The sequence below is a fragment of the Myotis davidii genome, unplaced genomic scaffold (genome assembly GCF_000327345.1).
Source record: "Myotis davidii unplaced genomic scaffold, ASM32734v1 scaffold78, whole genome shotgun sequence".
Classification (NCBI taxonomy): Eukaryota; Metazoa; Chordata; class Mammalia; order Chiroptera; family Vespertilionidae; genus Myotis; species Myotis davidii.
In genome coordinates this window covers 1,674,442-1,684,766 of record NW_006290305.1, presented here as the reverse complement: position 1 = coordinate 1,684,766, position 10,325 = coordinate 1,674,442, and the positions used below count along the sequence as shown (strand labels likewise).

The 10,325-nt window shown below is 56.2% G+C and overlaps 1 protein-coding gene across 1 annotated transcript in view; it reads left to right on the top strand.

Annotated features, from left to right (window-relative positions):
- Positions 1–10,311, top strand: part of CFAP100 (cilia and flagella associated protein 100) — a 16,136-nt gene extending 5,825 nt beyond the window's left edge. Inside the window, exons 6-14 of the mRNA XM_015563575.1 lie at positions 681–856; positions 1,188–1,220; positions 1,295–1,403; positions 4,780–4,831; positions 5,057–5,208; positions 6,517–6,652; positions 7,786–7,991; positions 8,891–8,984; positions 9,837–10,311. Of these exons, the coding sequence (XP_015419061.1) occupies positions 681–856; positions 1,188–1,220; positions 1,295–1,403; positions 4,780–4,831; positions 5,057–5,208; positions 6,517–6,652; positions 7,786–7,991; positions 8,891–8,984; positions 9,837–9,950 (1,072 nt within the window). The 3' untranslated portion in view covers positions 9,951–10,311. The remainder of the gene's footprint in view (positions 1–680; positions 857–1,187; positions 1,221–1,294; positions 1,404–4,779; positions 4,832–5,056; positions 5,209–6,516; positions 6,653–7,785; positions 7,992–8,890; positions 8,985–9,836) is intronic.
- Positions 10,312–10,325: the final 14 nt, after the last annotated feature.

The following is a 10,325-nucleotide window of genomic DNA, read 5'->3' as shown; positions in this document are numbered from 1 at the left end:
ATATATATCCCAACATTCTAAGGCTGTTAAAACGCATTGTTTACCCATATCTTCAGAAAAAAAATCACTTCTACTGTCATGGTAAACAACCTGCTTCCCTGTTTATAATGGTCTGGCCCTCTAGCAACTTCAGCGTGAAATTATAGCTAATTTGCCTACAAACATCAGGTGGTCATAGTAATCTGGCCACTTGGCATATAGATATAGATAGATATAGATATATTTTTATAGACAAGGTCAGCGGCAAACTTGGCCTGGGCTAGCCTGCCCACATTTCCCTTCATCACTTCTCCCCTGGCCAAAGGGTGCTTCCACACAACACAAAGCTCATCATTTTCCCTGAGCTCTAAACGTCTCAGGGCTTCTCCCTACAGGCTGCTGCCCATCTTACAGATGAGGTGACTGAGGCCAGGAGAGGTTCACTGACTTTCCCAAGGCCACACCACCAGGACATAGGGCTCACATGGGTCTGAGGATTCTGGGCTCCACCCTGGGAGGGGCAAGACAGTCCCTGAGGGCTGTCACTCTGGGAGGGATTGGCTCCTGCAAGGTGGGCATCCTCTCCCTGGCACAACAGTGCTTCTTTGCCCGCCCTTTTTGACCGGAGTGCATCGGGGTCCCCTCTGGAGGGGCTTCCCAGTGGGCAGAGCCTGACCTCGCTGTCCCCTCCCCCGGCTCAGCGAAATCTCCAGATTTGAAGACACTCTGCAACATTACAAGGTCTGCAAGGATTTCCTGTACAAACTGTCGCCCAGGGACTGGCTGGAGGAGCAAGAGAAAAAGCACTTGGCTCTCAGACAGGCCAAGGAGGCCGCCAAGGCCAAGGAGAACGCTCAGTCGTCACAAGGGGACAAAGGTAGCTGAAAAGAGAAGATAGCTCCCGGGGTCCATCTGCACCCTGTGCCCACCAGCATAGGCCTGGGAAGTGTCCAGGCCCAGGGACTGGTGGCTTCCACACCCTGCAGAGCTCCAGCTGGGGCAGCCGCCCCTGACCACCCGTGGCTCAGCACAAGCACCTGCTTGGGGAAATGGGGCTGGCTCTCCACTCAAACCCAAGGGGTTTTCTCCTGTACACCTGCCTTCTTCGGCCACTGAGAGGTCCCAGGGAACCCTGCGCTCCCAAGCAATGTTGCCGCAGGCCTGGTTCCAGCCAAGGCCATCAGGGACCTCTCCCTTGCTTTCTGTAGGACCGGGGACCAAGGGCAAGATGACCTCCAAAGGTATGTGGCTGCCCGGCTGGAGGGGCCCCACCCTGGGTTGGGGCAAATAGAAACTCCTCCTCTGCTTCCCGCAGAAGGGCAAAGCCCTCGGAAGCCCTGGAGAGTGCTGCAGGTGATCCGGGTCGGGCAGGTGCTGGCCAGCCCCGGCCATCACGACCATCAGCCTGCGTCGGACTCCAAAAAGTGAGTGGGCTGGGGGAGCTGCAAAAGTGGCTGGAGCCTGGTGGGCGGTGCTCCCCAATGGCTCCTGCCAGGGGCTCCCAGATTAGGCCCAGACCCTGAGCGGGGAGAGTAGGAGGAGGGTCCTTAGTCTGACTTAAGCTGGAAAATCAAGAGGTTTTCTAAAGAAAGGTTTGTTTCTGCCTGATTCAGTAAAGGTACTATTAGTAAGCCTGGGGTGGCCCATCGGGTGCTAATAGACTAGTCAAATGTGAACAGATGCGGGCAGCCAGATGGGCACAGGGAACAGGATGGCACATGCCCCCTGCGGGTCCTCTGTGGCCAGGGAGTGCTGGCCCAAGGGCCAGAGCTCCAGAGCTGTTCAAGAGAAGCCAGACATCTAGACTTCGTTATAAAATTACCCGGATTTCAGTGTGACAGTCTCTTTCAAATCTTATAAGAAACACAGTGAGGTACCAACAGAAACCCCACGTCGATCCATGTACAGTGCAAACCTGGTTCTCCACTCCTTTGCCTGCAAGTCCGAAGCTGTCCCCGACCCACCGCACCTGGTTCCTATGCTGAGCTGCTGGGTCACCTAGTCACTCCCTCCCGGAAATGCTCACAGGAATCACAACTCTAGCTAAACAAAGAAATCTCAATGCCCAGTTCCTGTGCACCTCCTGCCAGGCTGTTGGCCAGGAAGCCACAGGCAGCGCTGTGATGAGTTTTATTATTTCCTGTATTCCTTTCAGTCGTGTTTAAGCAAATAGTGCATTGATCCACATGAAGTTGCTGTGCAGGTCACAAGGGTACTTGGCATGCCCTTATGATTCAACCTACACATAAGCAAAGGCGATTTTCTTATGCCCAGCCTTCCTTTCACAAGGAGCTAACCCTCCCATCTCACCACTTCTCCATTAACAGCATTGCCAGGGGGCCTCCGTCGCCAGGGTTCCAGGGTCCTGGTGTCTGCCGAGCCCCTGGCCTCTTGATGCCGACTGGGGTGAACTTCACAAGATGTAAACATGGAGCAGGGCACAAACACTGCATCCCAGGGCTGTCTGGCATTTGCCTTTACAGTGCCAGGGCCACGGCCAGGTCTCACCTGTCCCATGAAGTCTGGACCACCTCGGGCCAGAGGGATGACGGCCTGGAGAGTCATGTGGGGAGCCAGAGCAGGTGGCTAGTAGTCTTGGAGCCAGGGCAGAGGAGAGCTTGGTTGGCCCACGCAATTGGGGGGCTGGTGAGTCCACAGCCTGCAGGCAGGCTGGCGGGCTGCAGACCCAAGGAGGCAGAGCTTCCACTTGAGTCCAAAGGCAGTGGGCTGGCAGAATCCCTTCTTTTTCAGAATACAGAAAATCAAAGACAGAGCTAAAGCAAGCGTGAGTGATAGCTCATGATTTCTGTGACATTTTCATGACGAAAAATACAATGGCCATTCGGATGTCCTCCTTTGTGAAAAGTGTTCAGTCTTTGTACATTTTTATTGGATTGTCAGCCTTTTTTTTCTGGCTTCCTATTAGCACTTTATATATCCTGGGTGCAAATCCTGTACGTAATAAGTGTAGTATAAGTATCTTTATACAGTCTTGCTTGCCTTATTACTCTTCATGCTATCTTTTGAGTCCAGTTTACCAATCTTTACTTTTATGATTGGTGCATTTTGTGTCCTACTTAAGAAATCTTTGCGAACCCCAAAGTCACTAAAATAGTCTCCTGTGCTTTCTTCTGGAAGCTTCATAGTTTATCAGCTTGGATGAGGGTGGTGGTTGGGGAGATGGGGAGAATGGGTAGCCCGGGGCTCAGGAGCCTCCCCCTCACTCTCCCTCTCGGAGTCTGTCTCTTCTGCTCATCCCTTTATGTGCTCTGTCCTCTGCCCTTCCTTCTCTACCATGGCCTGGCCCCCCCTCCCATGGTTCTTCTCCCAGTTTCTTGAGCTCCAGGCACCTATGGGTGTCTCCCATTAGATGTTCTCTACATTCAACCTCCCAAATACCAAACCGATACTTCTCAGGCTGAAGGGGAGCCAAGCACTACCAATTTGCAAGCTTACGTTCATCTTTATGAATCATGGTTCGTGCCTTATGGAGAGCAACCACCACTGGCCAGGCAAATGCCATGGGTAACTCTGAAGCCTGCGACCCCTGCTGGTGGGGGCTGGTATTCCGATTGAGTGTTGGAGGCTCCAGGAGGTTAGATATGCATGCTTTCTCTGCCTAAGTTGTCCCTCAGCCCTAGAGCTCCCACTGTGAGGCCCCTCCCTAGAACAGAGGTCTGGGAGCACACTGTCCTGGTTAGGATCTGGGTTCCTCCGTCTATTGGTCATATGACAGGTCTCTGCACATGACACTTAGCCAAGAGGTTGAGTGGGGCTTAAAGTCCAGTCCACACTTCAGGCTATGTCCATCTTGAGGGCAGATTCTCCAAAACGGCTTATGGGCCAACAGTGTCCTGCAGGTGACCTTGGGTAGGTGACTCGATATCTGAGTTGCATGTTCCTTAGTTGCCCAATGGGCATCAATGTGTATACAATATGAGGCCCAGGCCCAGTGAGTGTTTAGTAGCCTCTCCCACAGGGCCCTGCATTTATCACCTGTCAGCTGCAGGTGGGTCAGGGCCTGGAGTCTCTCTGGCTGTGAGCCTGCCCTGGGCCTTCTTTAGCCAGCAGAACCTGCAAATCCAGGGTGGGGGCCAAGGCTGGAGCAGGCACAGAGGGTGATTAAAGCAGGTCTGGATATGGGGCAAGACTGGGTCCCACGCTGAGTGCTCCAAGCCCACACAGCCTTTTCTGCACCCCTGAGGGCTGGCCCAGGATGGTCTCACCCTGTGGGGTGCTCAGGGTCAGTGGAAGGTGGCTGTGTCACAGGAGCACCATGAGGGCCATCAAGGACAACTGCCAAGGCCAAGTCTAGATAGAGGAGATGGGCAGAAAAGGCCCTGAAAGTGGCTTTTGAGAAAGGACGATAAATGGAGAGGGACAGCCCCAGTAGTGGGAGCCGCGGGTGCCAAGGACCTGAGGCAGAGTCGGCACCTAGAGAGACAGGAAGGGAGCTGGCAGCAGAGTAACCTTGGACAATGGGGGAGATAAGGGTTGGGAGGGTAGCAGGGCCCCCACAGCTCCCGGGTGGAGGCTGAGTTTTATTCTAATTAGAGAGAGATTAACTGAATTTTGAGAGTTAATTGAATTTCGAAACGATACCCCCGGTTGCTGTGTGACAGCTGGGGGACCAAGAGGAAGCTGGTGCCACCACCTGGGTAACTTGCGTGATGGACAAAGGGACAAGGGTTATGGGGTTGGAGAGGAGATTCTGTGGAAATGCCAGGAGTCTACACCACTGAGATGGGGCACAATGGCCCAGGCTGGGCCCTGGCGCCCTAAACCCACATCTCTCCGCAGGTCCAGCTCTTCTACCTTACCCAAGGAAGAGGACCCAGACAGCGACGGGGAGGTCAGTGGCCCCACTCTTGGCAGGGTCTGCGGGAGCCAGGTCCCCTTGCCACTGCACTGCTGGGAGCCCCTCACCCCCTTACCCCCACCCCAACACACACACACACACACACACACACACACACACACAGCTCTGGTTCCAAGGTCTGTAGCTGTACTTCGTGGAGTCCCCAGCTCCTGGAGGCCCACCTGCATCCCCCCTGCACACACACAGCTCTGGTTGCAGGGGCTGGAGCTGTACTTCAAGGAGCCCCACCAGCTCCTGGAAGTCTTTACAACCCTGGAGGAGCAGAACCTCTCGCTGATCCAGAACACACAGGAGATGGAGGAGGCCCTGGAGGAGCTGAGCTTCACCCTGAAAAATACCCAGATCCGCATGTAAGTCTTGAGTGGGGCCACCCTAGCCAGTGAGGAGATGGACTCTATCATTGGTTGTCATCCTGGGACCTCCACAGCCGCTGGCAGCTGGACCGTGGGCCCGGCCCCTCCCTGTCCTAGACCTGGCTTTTCCCTGACTTCCGTTTTCTGGAAAGCTCCATTTGACGTTGGTGCCTGGCTCTGGTGAGAAGATGTGTCCTGTTGGGTAGGGAAGTTGAAGGTCAGGGGTACCCAGGAGTGGCCTGGGAGTTGATCATATCGTTGGACTGGTCCATGCCTGCCCTGGAGCAGTCTGCAGCCAGAGAGGGGCATCTTAAGGACCTCTCACCCCAGGTGCATTCTGCTGAAGCCAGGTCCAGGAGAGCTGGGCTGAGCAAGATCAGTTAGGGCACTACGTGAGGTCTGTTGGGAACAAGGAATTCACTCCTAAACATAGGCTGAGAACCTATTCTGGGTCGGGCCTGGATCTAGGTCCTCCAGGATAAAGGCCCTTCCTCATTGAGCTGACATTCCATGGGGCCCACAGATTTGACTTGTAGACACTGACACAGCTAGGAGGGAAAGTGTGAGAATGATACGAGAAGAGGCTACAGAAGAGGGTGGCACAGATCGACAAGGGCAGGGAGGCTCCCTGGGGAATATGTCCTTTGAGCCAGGTACTTCCCGAGTGATGGGAAGCCACATGTGATGTGGGAAGAGGGTGCCAGACAGGGGGAAAGCAAGTGCAAAGGCCGAGGTGGGAGCCAGCCCAAGGCTTCAATGTCCCCCCGGGAAACCATGTTCCTGAACATCCCTGTCTCGTTGACCCATGTCCTGCCATGGAGAATCTCCTGCTGGGAGTCTCCAGACTTATGTGAAACTACTAGCTCTCAGGTAATATTGTTTCCTAGAAAGCAGGAAGGTAGCAGACACACACAGACACGAACTAGGAGAGGCAGGCAGCCTCCCAGGTTCCACAATCCCTGGGCATGTAGATACTTTGCAGTCACAGTCCCTTAGCCCAGTGGTCAGCAAACTGCGGCTCGCGAGCCACAAGTGGCTCTTTGGCCCCTTGAGTGCAGCTCTTCCACAAAATACCACGTGCGGGCGTGCACATACAGTGCGATTGAAACTTCGTGGCCCATGCACAGAAGTCGGTATTTTGTGGAAGAGCCACACTCAAGGGGCCAAAGAGCCGCATGTGGCTCGCGAGCCACAGTTTGCCGACCACTGCCTTAGCCCTCAGGACAGCGGCAGGAGAGGTCAGGTCCAGAGGTGAAGTGCCCAGGGCCACACTGGTGAGCAGGGCCCTCCTGATCCCCCGTCCAGGGATAGGGAGGTCAACCAGCTGAAGCAGTGGATCACCACACTGATGATGTCCATCACCAAGGAGGAGGAGACAGCTGCCGAGCTGGAGCTCAAAGCACGAGTCTTCCATTTCGGCGAGTACAAGGGCGCACAGGAGGTAGGCCCCCCGCCCGCCCGCCCCCGGGTGGCAGCCAGCAGGTGGTGGGTATGGAAGGAGTGCAGGTGGCCACAGGCTGGCAGCGGGGGAGGGGAGGTCCTCTTCCAGGCACCTGCTGGGAGAAGGTCCAGTGCCTGGAGCTCTGACAGTGGGAAAGTAAGGCCTGAGATTCAGCTGTGCTCTGGGGCTGCAGGCCCCTCACCACCTCCAGACTCTGTGGACCTGACCAAGGGGCACCAGCTGAAGAAGGCCCTTGGTCTCCAAATCCAAGGCACCCTGTGTGTTTCTGCTCCATGGCTGTTCATCTGCCCAACACACCTCCTCCATTCCTTCCTTCTTTGGACAAATACCCCTGGCTTCTTAAACATGTATAATATCCCCAGAGAGGCACATCCCCAGGCCAGAGTGTGAGAGAACTCTGAGGGCCAGTGATGTTCCAGGCAGTGGGACCAGGATTTGGCACACATTCCTTTTGATGGCAGCCCCAGCTTCCTAATTCATCCAAATTCCTATTGAGCACCCACTGTGTGCCAGGCACTGGGCTAAGTACATGGGATGCCACAATGAGCAGGCCAGTGTGTCCCTGCCTCTTGCTGGTCATCACTGGACACCAGCTGTGCCCTGTGCTTGGCTTAAACCTTTTTGCTTGCTGTTCCTCATTTAGTCCACAGGTTCACTCATGTGTCTGAGGGGTTAGCTGTTTTCTGAATGTTAGACTCAGAGAGGGGAGAGTTCATCAGGCCAGGGCCACAGAGAAAGTAGGTCACAGGATGTGGTCCTGTGGGCACTGAGGTCAGTGCAGGGGCAGCAGAGGGAGGGCTCCCAGGAGGAAGGAACTGGGACTTGGTGGACACACTGAGGAAGCTGGGGGAGGGGCCGAGGCACAGGCATGAACCCTCATGGCGAGTGGAACCCAAGATCTGGCTGACCACAAAAGAGCAAATGGGGGAGAGGGTGTCACAGCTCTGGCCAAGGAAAGTCCAGGTGTCCAGTTCTGTTTTCCCCAGGCTTCCTAAGTGCTCACCTGGGCAGAGCAAGGCCCTGGGAGGTTCGCCACGCTGCAGTGAGGGCAGATCATGAGAGGGAGTGGACACAAGTCTGAGCAACCCACTGGTGGACTGCCCGCCTCACAGGACAAGCTGCTGGAGAGCCTCAACCGCAAGGTGCAGGACGTGTACCGGCAATGTGTGGGTCCCCAGCAGGAGTCCAGCCTGGGCACCGTGCAGATGCTGACCGTCATTGAACACCAGCTGGACGAGCTGCTCGAGAACCTGGAGCGTGTGCCCCAGATCAAGATCGAGCAGGCCGAGAAGGCCAAGGAGAAGGAGCGGCGCCAGAGGTGAGGCCCAGGCTGCCCTCCACCCCCTGCTGTCTTGCCCTCCAAGAGTTCCCAACTCAGGGGCAAGGACCCTGGTTCTCCAAGCTGGGAGAGCCACGGCAGGGCTCTGGTGGAACCAGAGGGAACCCACACTCAGCCTCGGTATGGGAAGCCCTGCGTGTGGAGAGAAGGATGTTGTGGAGTCAGGGACCCAAAGTGAGGTGCGGCTAGCACAGCCTGGCCTCAAGAAACAGGGGCCATTTTCCTGGCTGGATGGGAGGGAAACAGGCTGGCATTACAGAGCCCAGAGAGGGAGGGGCAGAGACGCCGGCACAGGGGACATGGGCCCATCCTCCGAGAGGCGGCCCGGAACTCCCGAAAGGCCGGTGGGGTGTGGGGTAGTTCCAGGGACCATGACTCCTCTGGCCTGTGGGCTGCCTGGTTTACTCACTCCTGTGCCGAGCCCCGAAACACAGCCATCAGCAAAAGGCCATCTGCCTCTCCCATGAGCTCTGTGTCCTTGGTACCTTGCTCAGGGCAGACCCGGGGCAGTGGTTTGAGGACCCCTAGTACAAACAGGAAGGAGACAACACTACTAATCTGAGGTCTGGGCTTTCAAGGGTGACGATAGGGAAGCATGGGCACATGGACCAGTGACTGGGGATAAAGGTCTAAGAACATGGGCTTCCTGGGGCTATGAGATGACCTTTACATTATCTCCCAGGAGCCCAGAGCTGGCTGCTCCCCAAGGAGCAGGGCAGAACCAAGGCCCTGGCCAGGGAGGAGAGGAGTGGGAGTTTTCTCAGAAGAGGGCGGGCCATGGCCTAAGAACTGTGTGGGAAGGAGCTGGGAAGGGGATTTGGCAGCCTCCCCTGGCCTCTCCAGTCTGTAGTGCATCTCTTGTTGTCCCTGCTACCTAGACTCCGGGAAGAGAAAGCCAGGATACAGAAGCAGCTGCAAGAGGAGCGTCTCCAACGGGCCCAAGCCCGGGCCCAGGCTGAGATCAAGAAGAAGGTGGGCCTGGGGAGCTACTGCTGGGGAAGGGTCCCATGTCCAAGCACAGTGTGGCTTGGGAAAGTAAAGGGTCTGGAGCTGAGTCTGGTTCACCGAATCCTTTGCAGATGTTACTGCAGCGGTCCTGGGCCCCTAAGAGCGAGGCTAGGATAGAGCAGGTCTCCCATTCCTGGGCCTACAGCCCCTCAGGGCTACCCTCGCCTTCCTCCAGAAGCCCTCCCCTAGGGCTGCCCGCTCCCCTGCACACATTCCTGGTCAGTGACTGACCTGGTCACGCCCTCCTAGCCCTGCTGAGAGCTAGCACAAAGAGCTCAGCTGCCCAGAGTCCCACCACACAACCTGCCTCAGAACAAGCTCACCTGTCACCAGAGTCCCCTTAATTGCTGTGCCCCAATCCTCCATCCCACAGGGAATGGGCAGGAGCAGCATGGTCTCTAATGGAGGCCCAAGGCTGATCATGGCCATGACAGACAGAAGGGGCCGATGGGCTTTCCCTGCAATAGACCAGCACTCTCTCTCCTCTGTGCCGTGGGGAATGACGGACACTGCAGGGTCTCCCTGAAATCCCACAGCAAGAGACGGGTTCCCTGTTTATCGGAATTTCCTGCACATGGCCCTCACATCTCTAGGGGCTGCCCCAGAGCACAGGCTTTAGTGCTGGACAGACACACTTCTGAGTTGGCTCAGCAACTCCAGCCCTCAGCCTGTGGCTGACCAGGAGCGACCAGAGACTGGGATGGTCCACAGGGCTCCCCAGCCTCCTGACAGGGGTGTGACCCCTCAATGTCTAGGTAGCACCTCTGGTGCACTGAGGCCACAGGCAGAGGGTTACTGAGTCCGCTTCCTCTACAGAGAGGCAGAAAGCTGGTGTCCCGCTCCGAGCCCCCGGCCCTGAAAACCAAGGAGGAGCCTGAGCAGGAGCTGCTGGACAAGGAGAAGGAGGAGCACCTGTTCTTCTTCACCTAGCCTTCCGGGCGCTGCCATGGCTGACGGCAAAGGGAGGACGGCAGCGGGAAGCGAACAGGGCTGTGTCAGGGCAGATGCAGCCCTCGCTGTGCGCCTCATGGTCTCCTGCTGTATGTTTCTTTACTCGTGAAATAAACCCCATGACTCTTTGGTGTCTAAGGGCTGTTTAAGGAGGTAGATCCTATCTCCCAATGCCAGCACTCCTCTTAATCATTAACCCTAAGAAATGCTGGAGGGAAGGAGGCCACCTTGGCTCCCATCTAAAACAACTGCTTTAAGAGACAAGCCACGTCCACGCTGCGGTGCCGTGTGGGGCCAGCCCCAACACAACGACAAGGAAGGAAAGCAGCAAGCTGGGCAGATGGGAGGGTTATT